This window comes from Sabethes cyaneus, chromosome 2 (genome assembly GCF_943734655.1).
Source record: "Sabethes cyaneus chromosome 2, idSabCyanKW18_F2, whole genome shotgun sequence".
Lineage (NCBI taxonomy): Eukaryota > Metazoa > Arthropoda > Insecta > Diptera > Culicidae > Sabethes > Sabethes cyaneus.
In genome coordinates this window covers 139,587,658-139,610,910 of record NC_071354.1, presented here as the reverse complement: position 1 = coordinate 139,610,910, position 23,253 = coordinate 139,587,658, and the positions used below count along the sequence as shown (strand labels likewise).

General features: G+C 43.1%; 1 protein-coding gene across 1 annotated transcript in view; it reads left to right on the top strand.

Annotated features, from left to right (window-relative positions):
- The window catches only part of LOC128736072 (zinc finger protein 768-like), an 87,674-nt gene extending 69,120 nt beyond the window's left edge, over window positions 1-18,554 (top strand). The window contains exon 2 of the mRNA XM_053830555.1: window positions 17,122-18,554. Coding sequence (XP_053686530.1) covers window positions 17,122-18,554 — 1,433 coding nt within the window. The remainder of the gene's footprint in view (window positions 1-17,121) is intronic.
- Window positions 18,555-23,253: the final 4,699 nt, after the last annotated feature.

Sequence of the window (23,253 nt, the reverse complement as noted above, 5' to 3'; positions counted from 1 at the left end):
TATTAATGCATGACAAAATTGATGCGATTAAATCAATTAATAATCTACATTCAATATCGGGTTTAACATATTCCGAATTTTGTAGAACACTGCTACTAGTGAAATATAAAGGATTACCCTTGTCTCATGAAGGATTTTGCAAGTTGTCCCTAATGAATCGCTCTGCCGAAAAGCACTCTCCTGTTGCTAACTCTAACGACGGGCCAACACTCGCACGCACGCCTCCGCACCCGCTTCCGCAAACTTGCTGTACCAACACTTTTAGCACAATGCACCGGGCGTCAGCTGCAAATGCTATGAAAAGCTGCTAAAACACTACCGCCCCGACTCACATCTCAGATGCTGCCAGCGGATGGAGAAGATGGGCGAACACATCAGGAATTACTCGTTGCGTCAAAAACTTTGGCTATCGCTTCCGAACATACAGTCTGTCTTTCTGCTGCTGCTCCTGCTGTGGTGCTGCTGCTGCTGCTGCTCGAGCTAGGGGGGTGTGGGAGTTTGTTTTATTACGATTGGCCAGTCAGTAGAGAGGAGGATGGGAGAGTTTTGGCCGGATCCCCGTTCGTCTCTACGCAAGAGTTTGGCTCGTTAGACCAGCCTGGGAAGCACTGCTTGGGATGTGTATAATCATAATTGGATACAAGTGTCGAACCGCTTGAAATAACACCGATAGAGAAGCTGCAGGCTGTGCTTTGGTGCTTATTTATATTATTTCAGGCTACAGCAGCTGGCCGCTAGGAACGTGCGGATGCAAGTTGAGCAACACCTAACCGTTGTTATGGGTGTGAGTCTTTTGTGGGGGGCTTGCAGTATGCCAACTGAGGCAATGCTTATAACTTGAATAAAATGCGTGTTTAATGACCTTCACTGCCGAAAAGACAGAATTTTTGATTAAAAATTTCAACAATGTGTCATTCACGAAGAAGCTAAATTCTACGACTGTTTTGTGTATATTGTTTTTCAACATAAAATAATTCATTTATGGTGATGAAGTTCAAAGCTATAGGTAGGGTAGGGGAAGGTATTTCCAGCACGCTAGTAAATTCGGCATACATTACCTTTTTAGCTGCGCTTTCCCAAATAAAAACTTTGCCACTATATAGCAATACCGTAACGAATGTAGCACTCATAGGCTTTAATTATAACTATTTTCATAAAAATGTAAGTCATTTGCTAAAGTTTATTCAATAAACATCAAAACCGCTGTTTTTTCACTAGCACGTGATTAGGCTGAAACAAAACAGAAGCAATCGCTTACGCGTATTCGCTCTTGATTGGATGAAGTCCGATCTCTTGATCGGATTCGGTTTGGAAAACACACAATTATGGTCACGTTTACTTATTCTAAAAACTAAACAGCTGTATATATGGTATCACAGAACAATTCTACTTCTTTTTATCACGGAAGAACACAAAAATTCTCCTCTGATATGAAAATATAAATCAATTTTCATTCACTAGCAATTTGCAGCATTTTGCATATGGTGCTCTATTTACACTACTACCAATATGTGAGGCAGTTGCGCCTGAAACCCTTCTATCGTGTTGAAATAGCTAGTATTTGAGTAACAACCACTTGCTTCTGTTGCTAGTGTATATGAACGATTCAATGAAACACTAGCGCCAGCAGCAAGCTGTTGTCACTGCAAAACTGGTTATCTTCAATGCGCCGACATGTAGGTAATACCGACACGTTATCCATCGGTCTCTCTTTTGATCTGTTTTTGAAAACCAGTAATCCCTGCGCAGGCTTTTTCGGCCTGCCGGATTTAGACAACACAAACACCACTATAGAAAATAGGCCCAATTTAGCCGCAGCGACTTCATCATTTCTCGCGACTATAACTCAAATTCATTAGCGTTTCATTAAGACCAAAATACACGCCTATATTCAGTAAATATTATTCTATCAACCGGTATAAAAATCTTGTCTTGAATATATATAGTTTCAATATAATTCCTGAAGGTTGTTCTGGCTACAGGGTTGAAAATACCCTCCCGTACCCAAGTAAGCAGTTTATGCGGAAATTTCATTTCTTATTTAAAATTGGCCATTATCTGGCGGAAAATTTAGAGTAAAATTCACGGACTTCAGCTGGGACTTTGACTTTGACTGACTTTGACCTTGACTTTGACTTTGACTATGACTGACTTTGACTGACTTTGACTTTGACTTTGACTTTGACTTTGAACCAATTAAAAACTAAACACAGAAATTTCTCGAATCCGCTCCTCGTGGAAGATTCTCCCAGCGTTTGGTTATCAATGAAGATTTCATGTACAAAGATTAATGCACAGTCAGGGCCCGACAACGTCACTCAACAATGAAGCAGTGAAGCTTCGGTTTCAACAGAAGCAGCACCGCTTCAGTTTCAAACTGACTTTAGTTAGCGTCAGCGAAACGGGTTTCACTTCATCATGACTGTCGGTTTCAACTTTTCATTTGTACTTTTCTATCAAATATTCAGAAGAAGGCCAGCAACTTTGAATGCAAATGAATTGAATTTGAGTAACATTTCCTACAATGCAACGCATATTAAAGTTAACCTAGTCAATGTCGACAAATTGTGCCTGACTTTCTGCCGTCGTCAATTGAAACAGCAACCAACCTCAACTGAAGCTTGCTTGAAACGTTCTGTTCAACAAATGAAGCAAGTCACTTCATGTATGAAGCGAAGGTTTAAAAAAATAAAGTGTATTATTATGTTGCATTCTTGAGTGATAAGCAGATATTTTACTTGTTCCAAGTAAAAAAGTGTAAACTGCCATTTTCACGCGATGAGTAGATTACGATACTATTTCGTGATTACCGAGTTATGAACTAGTAAGTGTCACGGATTTGGATAGTTCAGAAAAACAAGATAATTGACCGAGTGACACGAAAGTTTAATGTAAAATTCAAATAAAGATAAATAAAGTGATCCTGTGGCACTCCACTATTATCAAACTGGCTCATCTCTACCAGGATGCATACTTTATGGTCGAAAAATATTGAAATTTGGTTCGGTTTGAGCTACAATTTAAGCAATGTTCAAAATTTTGTATTAAAGTTTTAATAATATGTAAAAATAAACGCTGGTTTTATCTCTTTTGTTTAGTTATTGAAGGTATGATGTAATTATTTTTTTCTTGTTACCCCCCCCCCCCCCCCTCCCCTTCAACAATATTTTGAGACCAGGACATAAACTTTTTTTCAAACTTGTACAAGCCTTATTGCATTTGTGTCGGATCTCTTGAGAGAGGATGACCCCTAATTAACCTTGAAAATTGAATTTTGCAAAAAACCCAAGATAGAATATTTTAAGCCCTTCTTTAAATTAATTGTTTTGACCAATACTAACATTCTGTGAAGAGAAATCTGAGGTGCATGAAAGTTAAATAATAAGTACCTTCGGACATAGCGTGCGTAATGTTACGTCAAAAACTGACTGTCTTTTCTGAGGTACCTGCCAAGACCACAAAATTTGAAAACTGGTATCCACGAGTTACGATCTACGATCTGATAACGAGCATCTAATTACGAAATGTTTTGACTCGTTGCGATAAAGATTCCAATGGACGAACCGGGTTACTCTTCAAACTTCACCTCACCTTACAGCTAATCGATTTTCCGTTTCAATTGAAACAGTGTCACTTTAGTGTTATCGATCCGTGTGGTTGTGATCCTTCGGCGTGGAAACTCCCAGCGCTTCCTGCCGCCCAGCGGCGGCGCCAGCGCGTATTTTCTTTCTTTGTTCGCCCGAAACAACCACACGGGGTATCGCAAGCAAAATCGGAAGAAGGATAAAAGACTTCAACTGTTGCGGGCTAAGAAAAAATAACATCTAGCGAGCCTGCAGCCGGGAAGGAGCCTTTGGCTTTTATTGCGATTTGCGATTGTAGCAAGTCAGCCAGCGACGTCTTTTCTCTACAACACGATTTCGCGAACCCAAATTAGATCTTTTTTTCGAGGTTTGCCCGCTGCTCCAGGCAGACCAAATTCCAATAACAGTAGCTATGCTGCTGGGATTTGGTTCGGGAAATGGTGATGATGGTGGTGGCAAGGGAAAGATAAAATCAAATTCATCATCATGACTGCCACTTTGGCTTCTAAGGGGTGGTTATTGGGTGGTTCAGTTGGTTGAAAAGCAAAACTCCCAATCCTGCAGTTGAATGGGATGAGAGCTAGGGGAGAGATGCTGATAAGCAAACACAACAATAGCTTCTTGGGTGGCGTGAAAAAATAGCGCGAACAATGAGTGGAAAAGCCAACGGGAGAAGCAGATGAAAAAACGAAGCTAGAAAAAATGAAAGATTCCTTTCTGCCGATGGAAAGTCCGATGGCGGGCGGAGAGCTGAACGAATAAAAAAAACTGACGACATAGTATTCTGGGGCGGGGGTGGCAAAAACATTAAGAAAACGAATCAATCAATCTCGTTTCAGTATATATTGGTTTATTGTTGCTTCAAGTTCGGTGGCAAAGGCAGGGTCGGCGTCCCTCCCAGGGGTGTCATTTTCCGAACGAGACTCGATCCTACGAAAGACGTCATTGTGCGTGAAGAGAACAAAGATTGTTGTTACTGTGAGGAGAGGGCTGACGCTAGACGAAAAGTATGGCTGCTTTATTGTGGTGTATGGCTCAAGTTGTAAGCTTTTTACTGAACCGTAGCCAAATCCCGCTATCGGGTTTCACCAAAGTTACTACACTTATAACTCCATCTGCTCAGCTGTCAAACTATCAGTATTTAATTATACACTTTTCGTAAAGCCCAAAGTATTCGCAGCTAATCCACAAACATCTTATAAAGGAGCGAAACTTTACCACATCTGAGCCCATCTAAAACTTGTTCTTACAACACCGCAGAAAAAAAACGACTGCAGAACGTCTGGGAGATACTCCCTTGGTGAAAATAATACTTAACAGCGGCATTAAGATAATAAAGCAGTTTCGCACCGTTATCACGTAGCAGGTTTCTCCAGGATTCTCGCGTCATATCAAAAGCACGTGATAAAACCGAAAGATCCGTCCGAAAACGATAGCCGCGCAGATGTATCCGTCATTAATTCCTATATCGACATAAAAATACTCCGCTGCTGAAGAAATCACGCACACTCACATCCGCCCCCGCTGCGACCGTGGGGGGAGCGGAGAAAGTAAGTGTTTATGGCCTGACGAAATTGCATTCAAAGCGATCATTACCACAACAGAGCCTCCCACAAAACGAGTACGGGTTTTTTTTCTTCTTTGCCGTCCTCACCTAAAGACAGCTCAGTCAGTAGCTGCTTCTGCTAAATTGCAGTGTACGAAAAACCATAATCGCACTTAAAGTCTCTCTGCTTCTGTCCTCGGTGCTGCCGAGTATCCTTCACTTTCACCATGCGAACATCCTACGTCAGCAGCAGACCAACCAGGCAACCAGTAGCTCATCAATCGTTTAGAAGCGATAACGAAATTTATCCCCCGCATGCTGCACAAGACGACTTTGGGAGTGTGGCTCCGATCCGACTAACCAGCATTATCGCTTTACGACTTCTTCCGTTTCCTCTATAGCTCTAGATAGGTATATATACCCAGCAAGTAGTCACCTATAACGTACAGGAGGCGAGAAAAAAAAACTGGGTCCTTTATCATGGTGCCGCTCCCTGACCCCCTATGAGCGGGAAAGCAAGCAGGCTGAATTAATGGTTATTTTCAGTGACAATTTGATCCTCATTGAATCAGCCGACCGAGGAGGACAAGCATCGGCAACGAACGTGGTGAGGTTGCGGGACGCAATAGGAGGCACTACGACGATTTGGTGCGACAAACAGGCTATTATGAGTGCGGGAATCGTTTCGGGAAATGAGATTATTGACTGCGGTCTGAATGTCATCCTGCGCCTCTACGGTGTGCTGATGGGGTGATGGGGAATCGAATGGTGCGAAGCGGTTTCGGTTTCGGAACACTATTTTGATGTTTTGTAAAGATTTAGTAAATTTGATTTGTGATTGTGGATGACGAGGAGAAAAACAGCCGATTGTTGAGGGAATTTTGGAATTAAAAGCGTGCGTAATAGTCATGTTTGAGCGTTTCATGTCTGTGTGTTTAAGGATTGTATGATAATGATGGTGGAGATAGTTTCCTTTGTTACGTCATTTGGATTCCTTGAAAATTACATGTTTGTCGCATTGTTGACAAACGTTCCCTTGTTTGTCATTTTAGTAGAATGTAGAATTCAACAAACACAGCGCCAGCGGTGTTGTGTTGTTTTCGTGACCATATAATATGTTGTTTCGATATTCTACATCTGTGTACCAATTGTGTACTGTGTTTAATTAAAGTTGCATAACATTTCATGCAACAAATTGTACTATTTATTTAAGTGACGTTCCGTTGTCCGTCTTACGACATAATCTGATAAACAAAATTCCTCCAATATGCTCAGTTGCTGGTTGCCGCTCTGTAATTCCTTGTACATCATGCACTAGACCCAACTGATCTAATCATCTTGCTCACTGTGCTTTTGGACTTCATGTTCCAACCGCAGTTAAATATCGCCATTTTCGCTGATTAGTTGTCCGACATTCTTGCAACATGCCCTACTCACCGTATTTGCCCAGTTTTAACCACCTTTGAATCATTAAGACTGTCGCAGTGGCCTTTTAACCCAATGCCCTTCTGGCATACAAAAATACCACCTTTGAATACACGAGTCTTACCTTCTTAAGCAGCATAGAGTCAGGGTGGCTCGTTCTGTATCACTGTTCATTGAATTCATTGAACGTCTCGACACGCACACGTCGTAGCCCGGCATCTTTATAATGTGAGCGGCCCGCCGTAGCCTCCCGATTTTCACCAGATTTACGATGAAAATCTCTGAAGCGCCTCGCCTCACTCGTATTGTTGTCAGCGGTAACCAGAGATCCCAAAAATATTAACTCATCAACCACTTTCAGTTCATCATCATGCCCGTATGAGGTGAATGATAGTTTCGCTGGAGTCTCTTCCTACCATACATTTGGTTTTTGGCGCAAGATTTGTAACCCAATACTCCTAGTCTCCGTCTGGCGTAGATTGCTCCCGACGTTCCAAGCTTTCTAGTAATGATGTCAAGATCGTCTGTGAAGGCTAGGAATTGGATATTTTTACTGAAGATCGTTCCTCTCATTTCGATGCCCACTCCCTGGATCACACCTTCAATAACGATAGTAAATAAAATTCAAGATAGTTCATTCTAGGTGTGCAAACTGAAAACAACGAGTGGCGGAGGCGTAAAAATCACGAGCTACAGGCACTGCTTGGTGAGATTCCCATCATACATCTGGAGAAAGTCGGTAGGCTACGGTGGGCCGGACAGGTCATAGGGTTACCGGACGAAACCAGTGCGACAAAAACAGTTCTCTTCAACAATCCCAGCGGCACCAGGAACCGGGGGACTCAATTTGCAAGATGGCTCAACCTGGTCGAAAGTTATTTGTGACTTCTGAGACGACTGGGAAATTGGCGTCGAGGATTGAGTTGAATGGAGACGAGTGCTTGAAACAATACGAGCCACCCCGGCTCTATGCTGCTGACGACAACGACGACAGTCCATACCCTTGTCGCAACCCTCTGCGCGATTTGCAAAGGTTCGGAAGCGCCCTCAAAGCACACACGTAACATACTACTCGCTCCAGGGTAGCTTTGATCACCCGCATCACATTGTCTGGAAACCGCATTACCTGCCATAGCTGTTCGCGCTCGACAGTATGCTGCCCTAAAGTTCACGAAAATATGATGCATGGGCACGTTGTTTGTTTGTTTGTTTGTTTGTTTGTTTGTTTGTTTGTTTATATTTGAGACCTTTTAACCGGTCTTGCTCATTCAGGGCACGTTGTACTCCCAAAATTCTGGAGGATTTGTCGGAGATTTGATCCGTAGTCGGGCCCCCAAAAACTCGCTTAATACTACCTTTCAAAAGCTCTTACTCTTGGGTATAGACGACGTAACTAGATATGGGAGAGCATCTTGTAGGTGACGTTAATCGGCGTAATGCCACGGTAATTGCCACTATCAAGCCGATTGCCCTTTTTGAGAATGGGATAAACCACACCTTCCATCCACTCCTCCGGTAGTTTCTCCTCTGCCCAAATTCTTGAAAATTTTTAGCGAAGTGCCGCAGCTAGTGGTTCTTTATCGTTTTTGTAGAGTTCTGTCGGGAGTCGGTCCTTTCCGATGGCTCTATTAGCTGTCCGATTTCTCGCAGGATTTCTTCGGACCGGGAGCTAGGACGCTAGCATCGTTTGTAGGCACTCCTAGGTTAACTTCCGTACCGCCTCTTTCTGTTATTTCATCATTGACATTGCGCTTCCACTGGTTGAACACCTCGCGCCTGCCATAATGCAGCACGAGTTCACGGTTTATCCTTTGCCTCCATACTCCAGAGAAAAAACTGCTCTAATCAGTATCTCGTACTTGATAAACATTCATAGCTTTAATAAGTCTAATCAGCTTTCTGAGAAACCTTCACTAGTCCATAGCTAACCGTTTTTACAGTCCAGTTTATCGCCTTTCTTATAGATCAGAATTCTGGCAGCTGTTCTGAATCCCAAATTCTTATAACCAGCCGGTACAAAGAAGTAACCTTATTTCTCAAGTCCATCTTAATAAGCTTCGGTTGTAAGCCATCCCAGCAGGTTTATTCTTGTTGAGCTTATTGATGGTGTTTTTAACTTTGTTGGAGCTGGCACCTTTTCTACGTTTGTAACAGTCGAAATTGCTTTCCTCGCCGCCATGGTTGTCCTGGCACTGGGCGCCATTAAGGTGCTCGACGAAGTGCCGCTTCGAGCTTTCGGTCATCTCATGAGCATCTGCTCAGATACTTCCATTATTATTTAGAATAATTTTATGCCCAGTTGCCCAGTGAGAAAGAAGGTACGAGTCGGTTTGTGGATTGAGGATTTTCTGTGGTTAGGATTCTTGAAAACGCGTAGAGTGAGCACCTTTGGTTGTATGCATCTGCCTTTTTTGTCCTGACCCGCTCTGGAACTAACCCGTCCTGAGGCGGAGTTGCAGGCCGGGCAAGCCTTCACTTGACTTCACTTCACTTAAGTCACTGGCTTAGAGATTCGGGGGAACGTACGTATGTAGCGTTGTTAAACTCATCTAGCACACCTCTTTGCAGCGCTAGGATCCCGAACATGCGGCTCCTGAATACGTCGGAGAGCACTCGCGTGCTCCCTTGGGAGCTAAGAAATCCCAATTCCGCGTTTCTTATTTCCCATCCATGGTTTATTTTGGTCGCGTTGGGCTATTCCTACTGTTTCAATCTGAACAGCAAATGTTATCATTTAAAAGTGGCAGACGGTTGAATGTAAAAAACAATTTCTCGGTAACTATTTGCCAGCGAGTGTTAATATTTAGCCTCTCTGTAAAGCATCTGAAGTCAGAAAATTATTTTTGGAACTTTTGGTCTAGTTGTAGTTGTGTTACTGGCTTGTTCACGAACTTTTAATGGAATGAAGCCAGCAACCGTCACTGTATTAACTACTTGTCAGTTCAATGCTGAACGTAGATTATTACATTCTAAGCATAGTTGTCGAACTTTTTGTAGTTGTTATACTCCTGGTTGTATTGTTTTATCTTAGCTTATCGATATAACTACTGGACTGTTGACAGTGTTTGTCTTTCTCGGCTTTCTACCCTCCAAAACAATTCATTCATGAATTGTAGTGCTGGATGATAGTTCGACCAACAATTTTCAGTCAATTTTCTTGTTCTTGACTGATATTTTAGGTATCAAAGTTTAGTTTTTTAAAACAGCTTGCTGTTTTATAAAAACATCCAAAACCTATCTGAAGAAGATGAATGAGGTGAGAATATAGCGCACTGATTTTGAACAAAAATAACTTAGACACTGGAAAAACTTTTCTGTTGGTGCAACCTCGCCACTTTCCAAGCGAAGGTACAGTGAAATTTCGTGTGAAAACGACAGTTTAACTAAAAGAAACTTCACTGTCGCTCACCGTTCAACTAACAGCGCATACATTATAAACCAAAGTTACCTAGAACCACCTGCCAGACAGGCTGTAGTAATCCATATTGCAGGTCAAATGCGGATCTTTTCCTTTTTCGGTTTCCACCACACCACGTTTCTTCTAACTATCGAAGTGGCTGCTGAATAGCTGTCAACTCTGAACTTTTCTTATTGCTAACCGACTCCGAGGGCTGGAGGGCTGGGCTGGGCTGGGTCTGCACGACACGTCGTAGATTTTTACGATATTGACGAACGAAGCGAACCGTATCCTGCGCCAGCACCGACCGACCGTGCAAGACGAATCACGTATTTATAGTATTTATATAACACGCTACCATGTTGCTCAAATCGGTTGGCCCCTTCTCCCGCCGCTAGAAACTTCCAGCTTCTGCAGATGGAAAGCGAACGATGACGAACGACGACAACGTCGACAGGTTTACTAAGCGGTACAAATCGGCTGTTTTCACACACTTGAAACTTGGATTATTTGGCCAGGTCGAAGCGATTCGGAGCACCGTCACACAAATCGCCTACACATTGTGTTTACCCGAGGCATTGACTTTTTCTGATTGTACATAGTTCGAAAAAAGTTGCTCGTACCCTTTTCTTCAAAACGGAAGCAAAGTTATGTTTTAGCAGTCAATTATTTTGACGTAGGGCGTAAGTTTTTGTTTACTATAGTAGGGTTTCGGCGTTACTTCGGGAGTTACTGAAAAGAGCTAGTAATCGTGACTTATAACAACAACTGTGGGTAGTAAAGTTACTTAAAGAAGGACTCATGGTGTGCAATTGATAACTAAAGTACCTTTAACGGTTCCTCTAGCCACATTGAAACGGTACTCCGAATACTCTTTTATTAATCGAGAAAGTTTCCCAGAATAATCGTTCATCTTAACGAGAATCAAACCTGATGCCACCGACAACGCTAAAAGTGTTTTGATCGTTTAACCCGATCTGTTAAGTTCGACGGTATGATAGCCCAGATTTAATATAAGATTTTACCCAACATTTAGATAGCTATTTCCAGAGCCGAAATTTTTTTCCTGAAACTTTTTGTGAACGTTTACATCTCGTTTAAAATTGCGATTCATTCGTATCCTTTTCAATTCGCAAAAGTTGAATGAGTTGAATAATTATCATTCCGTATAATCTCCGGCGCAATTAACCTTCCGTTTTCTTTTATTATACGTTTTTCTTGTGGTTTGGTGTTTACATTACGTGACATAATGGCTCTGACAAAAGTTCCCATTTCTAAAAAGTTATTCACCTGTAGCCAAATTGCTCTGTTCCGATGGAGCAACTGTAACGGGATAACCTCGTTTTCCTAACCGCATGCTCCCGTAGATCAATAAATAGATAAACGATCTAACGTCCCAGTTCTGTGTCGCCCGAGAAGCAGCAGCAGCAGCGGTAAGGAGAAGATCACGAAACGGAAGTGAAACGATTTCACTCGCAAAGTCGCAAATGATGGAATGGCTCATAAAACTTCAATGTTTATAATAATGTGGGATAATAAAGCAATTTAAATACGACTGAAAAGTTTCATGTCCTATTGCAGAAACCTGCTTGCCCGCCCTGTGCACCCTGTTCTGTTTGTCGGAAATGCCTCATAATGTTACCGTGCTGTTTTCGCAAAAAAAAAACTGGCTATCAAAAAATAATATTCGAAAACGGAACGTAGCCACAGCTTGCCTACTTTCCGCTAACCTAAAAGCTCAGTTGAGCGGCAAGGGAAAACAACTCAATTTCTGTCTCGTTCTTGGCCATGTTACCACTTTAGTCGTTTGTTTACACTCGTCCGTCCCCCAGTGCATTCGACAAAGCCATAAATAAGAAAGCTCACCTGGATTTTCCTTTCTCTTCGCACGTTTGCAGTTCCCTTCGGTGCTCGGTGTAGGTGACTTCATTATCCCACTTGGCACTCCACTCAGCAAGCAAGGAAGGATGACCAGAGCCGGGGGCCAGTTTTGCAATTGAAATATAAAACCTGCTGATTCGGTGCCAAGCGATGCCGGCGTAAGACTTACAGTCGTTTTTGCTCTAGCAAACCACAAATGCAGTCGAAAACAAAAAAATAAAACAAGTGTGTGGATCCAAAGGATTGTTGCTGGCTCGGTGTACGATTTAAATCCATAAAACTCAAGCAAACCTGAGTTAAGTTGAGGGGAAAGAGCTACCCGAGTAGTCGTCCGAGGCAGGGGGGACTTTTTGCTTGTCGTGAAATAGTTTTGCGGTGAAATTTTGTCGTTAAAATATTTTCGCTTTCATAATTATTATTATTGTTATAACATAATCGTAAATGGCACTGCAGTCATCGCCGGTGTCGCTATGGCCCGTTTCCACTGCGGTCGGTAGGTGGTAGGTAATAATTTGTGGGAGGAAAACAGTGGTGGTGAAGTTCCGTGCCTTGTGTTGTTCTGTCACCGGTCGGTCCATAGAAGGTGGTGGTGCGCATATTGTTTTGCGAACCTTTAAAAGCAAACAAGTCGACAGGTTTCTGTCGAATGGTTTTAGGGACAGAGGGATTGTTCGTTTCAGTGGAATTCGGGAGCCGAGCGTTCTTCATAATGATGGGATAGGATTTTGCAGTTAAAAACAATAACTGTATGCAATAAAGTTGTTTCTTTCATCATTCAGATGATACGTTCTTCATTGTGGGATGATCTCAGCTAGTTTCCTGACAAACAATGAAATAATTGGTTCTTAAGAAAAAAATATATTAATATACAATACGGCACAGTTTTTTACTACCTAAAGATTAGCGAGAAACAGCGACAGTGTATTCACAAAATGTTATTTCAATACGTATAAACAATAAATATTTACTCTTCTGTCTCTGTCTACAACCGTACATCGAGCGAAAATGCCATCCGACTGTCGAAGGTTATAAAAAGGTAGTGACTCCAAATGGGCTGGTACCGAATGGCCGAAACACAAATGGCCGAATCACGAATGGCCGAAATCCAAATGGCCGAATTTCAATAACAGTCACAGAAGGCCGAATCACGAATGGCCGAATCACGAAAGGCCGAATCATGAAAGGCCGAATCACGAATGGCCGAATCACGAAAGGCCGAAATTTTTCGGAATGCCTAAATAACTACTCAATAAAAAAACATGAATTGGCAAGTAGCTAACAAATAACTTTAATCAAACAAAAATCAAACTACTACTATTAAACAAACAAAACATGCTTTAGGAACGCCTTTGTTTAGCGCTTAATAAAACCGCAACTGCGTCAACAAAATTTTTGCTGCTCATTTTGTGAGCATTAACACATTTCGAGTAGATTTTTTCGTCTATTTCTCGGCGCGAATTCGGAACATCCCCTTGAAGAATTCTCTATCGTCTTTTGCTCCACCCGCAGCTCTGTGATGATCCTGGTCATTGACAGGTGATGGGAACCAACAATAGTTGCGTACATTACCTGCTTGTTTTTATTGAATAGTATTCCATCAATGGAAAGCATCGGTTTTCCTCTCTGCGACAACACAATTTTGACGACAGGTGCACTTTCTTCATCGTTGAAACCAGCAACATCGGATGAATCGCCGGTTGCACTCATTTTTCACAGGACAACTACCAACTACCGTGCGGAAAACAAACCGTGTTCAACAACAATGGACACAACTGTTGGCTTTGCTATGTGCGGTCAACAAAAATGGACACGGCGGGATATTGAATGAAATATTTCGGTCGCTTTAGTGATAGGGTAATAAACTTGTTTTTACCTGGTTTTTATCTCATATTTCTTAATTATAAATACATCTTCATTATAAGGTGCGAGACGTATTAGGCCGCGAGTGTGCGCCGGTGACCCGCCGTCGGAAGCGCCGGCCACTGCGGGGGGGCAGCCCCCCTGCAGAAACCACTACTATTTAGGTGCATGCATTTTCCTAGGTTTACTGTCTATTAGGGATTATCCCTTAGTTAAGTCCGAACGAGCGGCAGCGAGTAAGGACAGCATATACCCAACGTTTGCGCAGGTTGAAGGCTATGAATATTTTCGGTCGAATATGACATTCGGCCATTCGTGTTTCGGTCATTTGTGATTCGGCCAATCGTGATTCGGCCATTCGTGATTCGGCCATTTGGTATATTATGCCATTCGTTATTTCGGCCATTTGTGTTTCGGCCATTCGTGATTCGGCCATTTGTGTTTCGGCCATTCGTAGGTAATCCCTCCAAATCGCGACGATAAACAAAACAAGATGATCAAAACACTTTCTTGGAAGTTGTACACGATGTTCATGAAGTTCCATTGAGTGGCGATGGACGACGAATCTTATGTTAAGGCAGATTCCAAAAAAATTGCTAGCGAGGAGTTTTATACGACACCTGGAAGAAGAAAGGTGGGAAACGTTTTCAAGCAAATAAAAAACTGTCGAAGTTCGCTAAGAAATATTTGGTTTGGTAAACTATCTGTACCTGTGCTGTGGTTTGCCATCAGCGGCGAACTCTGCTTGAACGATTAGTTGGAAAAATATCTGCTACTTTTCTTGGCGGGTCTTGGTCGGATTTGGCGTCCTGCTGTTACGGTAATGGCTTCAGCCATCTAGGCGATTGGAAGGGACTAGAACGTATACCAGAATTTCGCAAGCAGTAGATCACTCACTTCGTAGTAGCTTTAGTCAACCGTGTCTGTTGATCTAGAATTCCGAACTCCGGAATATCCTAGTTATCTACCATAGCCTGAAATCGACGAAATTGTTATGTGTAAACATATCGTACTGATCTGACCTATAATTACAGCCATTACACAACCATGCCTAGGACCGGGCAGCCAATAAACGGTCATCGCTCGGTATACTGGTGGAACGAGACCAATCGCCTCCTCCGCTCCATATGCCACAGAGCAAGAAGCGGAGCGGAAGTCGAAGCGCGTGTGGTTGAGCTTAGAGAGGCCAGGTTGGCGCTTAACAATGAGATTAGGCGAAGCAAGAAATCCTGGTTTCAGCAACTATGTCGTTACGGATTCAAACCCTGGGTTGGTGCTTGGAAAAGATGACGGGTGCATCTACTCCGCTGGAAACCTGCCAACACAAGCTAAAAATCTTCGTGGAAGGATTATTCAGTGGATCCAGTGAGGTGGTCTTCAACCCCGTACGGTCAAGCGAATGATACCCTCATTCCAATCACGAATGAGGAGCTCATTGTGATTGCCAGGGGTCTAAAACCGAAGAGAGCACTTGGTCCTGAAAACCATTAGGGAATCCCTAACTAGACTAACACCTATTGTAGAAAGCGATACCGGACTGGTAAGGACGCAGTTTGGAACTTCCGTAAGGGGAAGTTCGATGTCGACGGCATCGAGTCCGCAATAGAGTGTGTCAAGAAACGTATGAGACAGAGGAGGCGGAGTGACAGCTAAATATTGTGCCATAGTCACGATCGATGTCAAAACCTTTATCAGCGCTAGTTGGGCGATCGCGCTACCGGAGGATACCGGACGATCTATGGAGGTTGCATAAAACCTACTTCGAGAACCTCACGCTAACCTACGACAAGACTAATGGGGCGAAGAAGTACAAAGTGATAGCGGGTGTTCCACAGGGCTCGATTCTTGGTCCTACGCTCGGAAATGCCATTTACGATGGGGGTTGAGGCTCGAGCTGCTGGATGAGATCACAGGTTTGCCCGACGATGTCGTCCCTTCAGTGGTAGGTGAGTTTCTCGAAGAGGTGGAAATGCTGGCATCAGATGCGATAACCATAATAGAGGGTTGAATGGCTGGCGTCAATCTACGACTGGCACACCATAAGACAGAAGCGGTGATGAACAGTAACTGCAAGGCGGCCTAGAGGTCAAAACTATCGCTGGGAAACAGGTGATTGCCTCCAAATGTAGTGTGAAGTACCTGGATGTTATGGCGACAACAGGCTGAACTTCACCAGCCACGTGGATTATGCTTATGGTAAAGCGTCAATAACGGTTACTGCGCTGTCCAAGATTATGCCGAACGTTGGTCAGTCAGCGTTGATATGACGGTGCTGAGGTATGATGCACCGGCATGGGCCCCGGTTCTGAGTAGTAAGCGCAATCAGACATGTTTGCACAAAGTGTTCAGGCCGATGGCAATGCGCGTAGCGTGCGGCTATCACACCATATCGTTAGATGTGATCGGGATCATTGCAGCCATGATTCCCATATGCATATTTCTAGGCGAGGACATCGAGTGCCATAGGCAGAGGAACGTCAGGGGCGGTCGGGACAGAGTTGGGCTGGACTGGGACGGCGGAATGGGACCCCGCTGAACACGGCAGATGGATCCATAGGGTGATCCAGAGCATCTCATGCTGAATCGGTAGATGACAACGTTAAGGTAAACTTCTACCTCTCTCAATTTTTATCAGGGCATGGATGCTTTAAGAAGTATCTACATACGTGTGGGCGGACAGTGTTATCCTTTTGCCCCGAATGTAAGGTAGCCAAGGAAACTTCGGAGCATGCTATGGAAATTGCGGTGTGAGATGCTTGCTGTCGTTGGGGCAGACACCAACGCTGACAATATCGTGCAGAGAAGGTGCGCGGAGCTTCGCATTTTGGGCGCCATCGATAGGGCCGTGGTGAACATGATGACGGAGTTGCAACGGCTAGAACGGATGCAACGACAGGGCCTGACATAGCTTAGCTAGGGTCAGATAACGGGCTGACTGGGCAGCCCAGTCCCTAGGTGACGGGTGCGGCGGTGTGGCATGACAGAGATAGTTGTTTTAACGTACACCAATAACGGCAACGATGGAGTGCTAATACATGTCTTCCCTCCTGAAATAACACTTAACGGTAGTTGCGGGATGGGTTCAGGGAAAGGATAGCAGGAGAGTTTTAGTAAGTAGGCGCAAGTTGGCACTTTGCGAGTGCTACACAACACCGTAGAGGTGTTGTCTTTGGAAGATTTTCTCACACCTGATTATAAAAATATAAAAAAGACGGCACGGTGAGATGATGGACTGTTTTATACCCTGAATTAGAAGGAATATTAAATTTAATCTTTATTCACAAATTTTCCTTATGAAGTCTGTATACTCATTAGCTGAAATTTTATTTTATTCATTAGTTGATATCATTGCTATAACAAATATTCCATTTAATCACTATTTACAAATAGATCTGACGCTTATATCTTTTTCTTCTGCTCTCTTCCAGGATACACGCCAGACATTTCGCATCACTTCACCGCCTTCCTGCCGAAAATCGAACATGACGGTGGATATCAGCAAACGCACTACATACTGCCTCCGACTCCCACGTCACCTCCTCGCTCTCCCGGCGAAGATTCTCAGCGAAGTCCCCGGCACGAAAGTATTTCCCCCGCTAAGAAGAACCTGTTCACCAGCAGTTCCGGAACTGCTCTGTCACTACCCCCGAAGAAGAAGGACATCTACCGGCCGTACTCACTGGATGACAGGCCGCGTAACTACGAGATCCGGATTCCAGCGGAGGAGGACTTGCACGCAGCTCATGCAATACTGGATCTCAGTGCATCGACGGCATTTCTGCCACCACCAGCTCCGCATCAAATTCTGCAGCACCAACACCATCAACTTCTCCAAGAGGAACGAAATCACACTGTTCCCAGCTCTCTGGGCTCACCGGAGCAGAACGAAAATAAAAATAGCACCAATACTCTGGACGACAAGAAATCCAGCAAAACTGTAGCCTACACTTATGAAGCCTTTTTTGTCAGTGACGGACGATCGAAAAAGAAAATCGCTGATCCGAAAGCTATTCTAGAGACCAAAGCCAAGTATACCTGTACCGAATGCGGCAAGCAGTATGCTACTTCGAGTAACCTTTCGAGGCATAAGCAAACACATCGAAGTTTGGACTCTCAATCGGCCAAGAAGTGCATGACCTGTGGTAAAGCCTACGTATCGATGCCGGCACTTGCAATGCATGTTCTAACGCACAAATTGTCTCATAGTTGCGGGGTATGTGGAAAACTGTTCTCGAGACCGTGGCTTCTGCAAGGTCATTTACGATCACACACCGGAGAGAAACCGTACGGCTGCGCTCACTGTGGCAAGGCCTTTGCCGATCGGTCTAACCTAAGGGCGCATATGCAAACTCACTCCGTCGATAAGAATTACCAGTGCCAACGGTGTCATAAGACGTTCGCACTCAAATCGTACCTCAACAAGCACCTCGAATCAGCCTGCTTCAAGGAAGATTCTTGTATGAGTCCACTGGGATCGAGTAATAGTCTGGATAATATGGATAACAGCAAACTAGTGGGCGCAACATTTGCGGAAAAACTTGGCGCCAAACTGCTCGTAAAGCAAGAAAACAGTAATGAGGAAGCTTTAAATCAAAACTTCGCCACGTTAGCTGCAGCGGCTGCGGCTAGCGGAGCTACCGGCGGAAACATTCTCGTAATGAAGAATGTCGCCGGAAGTTTGCTGGCCAGTGGTAGTAATGGCACGTCCCCAACGGCCATCTTGACAGCCAACCCGTCGGCTGCCGCCGCAGTACTGGGAGCTGTCAATGGAACGACCACCATCTTGACTACATCGGCGACAGCTGGAAGCCACAATCCAACGACGGCGGCTGTCCATATTAACGTTAACTTTAGCGGGTAACCAATAGTGGATGCGGCCGCTGTGACCGCTACCAAGGCGTATCGTATTATTTTAAACTGAATCACGCACATGTACACTATACGAGCGAGTGCAAGATAACAAGTTGGCAAGCTCAGTTTGCTCTCTCACTCTAGTTTCGACAGGTGCGCGCTTTTAATAGTAGTTTTGAAGTTTTATCCATTGAAGCATTATAGGGGGTGAGAGATCACAGTTTGTAAGTAGCATTCCACTTTACAAAGAATTCCTCATTTTCCCGTTGCTAGCTTCTTCTACTTCTAAACACTAGAAAATCATCTTTCGCAGATCAATATTCCAGTAGCGAAAGGTAGCATTATATACACTAGCTGCATCGAAAAAAGTATTTACACTGAAAACCGAACACACTATACAATTTTATCAAAAGTTTTAAAAGAAAACTAAACCAGCAAATCCCAAGAGCAATTCGATTCAATTATCCTAGAACTACGATTCAATTATGCGTTGGCTGTTTGTAGCGATTGGAATGTTAGAAAGAAGATGACGTAGGACTCGTTTCAGCCGCTACCAGTCGTTACACCATATGCCTAGGCTCTAAACCTTTCCTGAAAGTTTATTCAATAACCTATTATTACCATCATTATAATTAGAATCAGTAGACACCAAACACAAACACTGACTACCACACAGGTCCACAGCGAGTCGTTGAAAACAGTACGATAAACGAAAAATGAAAGTAAAATTATGTTGGACAGTCGAAAAAAGAGAAGAAAAGTGAATCAAGTTATCAGGCCTTCAAGTTAATTACCTTTCTAAACTCAAGCACGAGCTGCGCTCCTTTTCGCATCCTTTATCTTTCGCCTAAACTATGTAGACCTCTTGTCAACCCGAACAGGCGGAAATTCTTATCGCATTCGACCCTATTACTGGGCCAAAGGCAGAAACAGCCAGCAGAAAGGAATGTAGGAACGCCACGAACAACTTTGCGGTTATCGCGGCGAGCGAGGGAGTCAAACGTCAAACGATTTTCCCTCCAACTCGTCTCCAACTACGACGTAGCATAGCATAGCAAGTGTTGTTCAACTTTTTCCTTCGCGTCGCTCCGGTTTATCTGTGACAGCAGATCGAAGGCCTCTGACGGGATGTCAACCTGTGTGCTCGCCAATGGCTACAGAAAAATCAAGAAATAAATACCCTATACCTACTGCACCTAACCTGATAAATGGTTTGCTACGGACCGTCATGGGTTCTGCTGGTAGGCCCTGCCGAAACAGCTTTGTGACAAGAGTTCTGCTTTTTGTTTCGCGTAAATCGAAGATATTGACGGCTATTACATATGGCCTGATGTTCGCAGACAGGGATGAGAAATTCCCGAAATTAGGGTGCAAAAAGCGATGTCGAATAAAAGTGGCATAGAATTAGTTAACTATTTTTTGAGAATTTTGGCTTGAAGTATAGGTCGCATTTAGCAGTAGGAGTAGTTGAGTAATGTCGGAATCATTCTAGAAAGTTTCACTAAACTATTGAACTCGCCTGAAAGCGTGCAAAGTTCTCGGAACTGTCAACGATTAGATTTAATTTAGAAGCCACCTTTAAAATGCCAGCCATAAAGAAGCCCAGCATAACAGAAGGGGGAAATGCTATTCAAGCAATTTTCTCATTATTCATTAATCTTTCGAAGACCACTCATTCGCTGCAGAAGGACGACGTTCGGTTGCTCAGAGGAAAGGAAGAGAAAAACGTTCCAAATCCACAGTAAAGCATGCTACTCCATCATGCTAGCTAATTATTACAGTTTATTCAATTATTTATTCATCGCCCGTGTACAATTTATTATCATTTCTTTCCATCTTCGGAGTTCGTTACTGACCAACCGCCCACTCGTCCAAAGAGGGCGCCATATAGCGTTATCAGTATCACGATCACCTTTCGTGCAGTGGGTTCACGTTGTGAAATTGAAGAGAAAAGCAATCGCAAACTATGCAATTAACTGCGACAGCTCTACCAAAACGACTTGAGATCTCTCTAGAGTTAAATGAAAACATAATAACATGAATACGTCCATAAAGCAATTTTAAAACCAAGCAAAGTTTTAAGAAATGCAGAAAGTATTAACCTCTTATTCTATTGGATGGGAGAAATGCAAATAAAATTTGCAATGCGCCTCTCATTAGCATCAACAAAAAGGAGAAAAAAAAGTTTTTAAAACATAACTCGTTTTCCGTTGACAGTTACTAAATCCCGTTCTGTTTGAAGCTTTTGTACCATAGTAGAAGAATAATGATCATCTAGCACCTAGGATTGTATCTTTTTCGAGATAGTTACTGGTTAAGTAAAGGCATGAATCGAATGCTGCAAAACCAGAAACGATTGTTGAAAATATTCGCGAAACCATAAGTTAGTGAAAGAGATAATAACAATAGTGAACGTAAGCTGAGTGAATATGCTGAAAAAACACAGAATATTTAAAAAAAAATCTAGTCTTCACCTAGTCTAGAGGCACGCACCGCTCAGTTTTCTGTAAGGCGTTCTTGTTTATATAAGCAACGTAAGATTAATGTAGTACACATACAGAAGCGGATGCCTACATTCCCTGCGTACATTAGTTTTCTAGTTTGTAAGTTCCCATCCCAAAGTACTGCACCATATTCTAGTCCTTGTCAACCCTGTACAGTCAGTCATGTAAATAGCATAGTTTCACATCAAATTATTTTAGAGATTTCTAGTTATTATTCCATTCTTTATTTCCAACAACGAAAAATGCAACGTTCAAGAACATTGAATTGATTACACGACGAACAGGTTTTTGCTTCTGATATTTCAGGCGAACGTATAACCGGAAACAGCAAAAGTTAGGCAATAATCGAATAGATAAAACTAGCATATACAAACACACAAACACACATACACACTTACCAGTCCCTTGTTCAAAAGAAACAACGAAAGTTTATGAACGAAAAGCAACGTTTCCTAAACAACGAATTAGCATGTAAGCTCTTACAAATGTTCTCCAGTAGTAGGTTGATTCTTACGTGGGACAGACAGGTTTTGCCCGCACGTTCTTTTTTCTGTACATAAAATACTTCTTTGAATGGTATGATTTTACAAGATTGAGAAACATGATGTATCGCGTATTAACAAAAGAATGGGAATAGTTTTCTTGTAAATTTGACTATTGGTTAGCAGCTCGTTGTTTGTTTTTTGACAATGCGTAAGGATGGCAATTTGCTAAATTAAAGGGTATTACTATCAAAATTTGGTCAAACAAGCATGCGTGTAATATGAGTTTTCTATCAAAATTAACCAATTTTTTTTTTCGTTTTGGCGTTCAACTAGAATGAAATACCAAAGAACATTCAGTTAAGCACTCAGTTGACCCAATCCGAATTGTCGGGCTTTTTGAATGAATTTTGAATCGCCATAGAGTTGTGCGAATTCAAGCTCTTTGCGGTCGATGGTATCATATGCAGCTTAAAGTCAACGAACAAACGGTGCGGGACTTCTATACTCACAGCCTTTTTAGAAGTTCTGCTCCAGTGTAAATATTTGATCCATTGTTAACTGTTCTTCATCGAAAACGATTTGACAAATTCTCACAGATCTATTCGCAATTGGTGATAGTCGTCGGAAAATTATATGGGATAACACTTTGTAGGCGGCATTGAGAACGGTGATCGCACGATAGTTCTCACAGTTCAACTTATCACCCTTCTTGTAGACCGGGTATAAGCCCCCATCTTTCCACTCCTCTGGGCGCTATTATGTATCCCAAATTCTAGCAATTAACCGGTCCAGGCAAGTGTCCAGCTTTTCAGGTCCATTTTAATAAGCTCCGCTCCGACGACTTCTTTGCCAGTCGATTAATTGTTCTTTAGCTACATGCTGGCCTTCTTAAATTCGCCCATCGTTAAGGCTGGTACCTCCTCTCCGCTTATCGCACCGTCGAAATTGCTTTCCTCACCTCAATGGTCCACCATCTGGGCGCCAATCGGGTGTTTATCGAAGTGCTGTCTCCACCTTTTGGTCATCACCCGATCGATCGTCAAAATATTGCCATTTTAATCCCGGCACATTTCAGCTCGCGTCAAAAAGCCTTCGCAAGATATGGTCAGTTTTTGGTAGAACTTTTGCGTTTGCTGATAACGATGCTGCCGCTCTGACTCCGCCTACTGCTGCTTTTCCAGGCTGTGCTTTTTCACCCGGAAGTTTGAGTTCGCTGCATCTTCTACTGTCTGTGTATTTCCACGTTCTGGCACTTTCATCTTCAAAGCAATCGTTCCGCTGATTTCGTGCCACGTTCTCAATGGAGCTCTTCGCTACACTGCTAATGACTGTTTTGATGGTGTTCCAACAATCCTCGAGAGGGGCTTCGTCTAGATTGACCTCTTCCAGCAGCTTCGGAAGCATGCGCGTGATTTATGGCGACATCTGGCTGCTTCAGACGAGATTTAACCGGAGAATGCGTCGGTACGAATGTAGTTCACAACGGAAAGTTTTGGGCGCATTTAAACCATCACTAGGTGATTGTGATCCTTCTTAATTTGATTACCTCCAGGTGTGCTTAAAGCAGTCTACGAGAAGAAGGTACTACGTACGATGTTGTTGGAGGTGGCAAAGTCGATAAGTCTCAGACCCATTACATTGGTCCGTGGGTGCACGCTGAACCAACCATTCAGCGGTTTGTATTCTTCGTCCTGGCCGACCTGAGCAATGAAACCTGCAA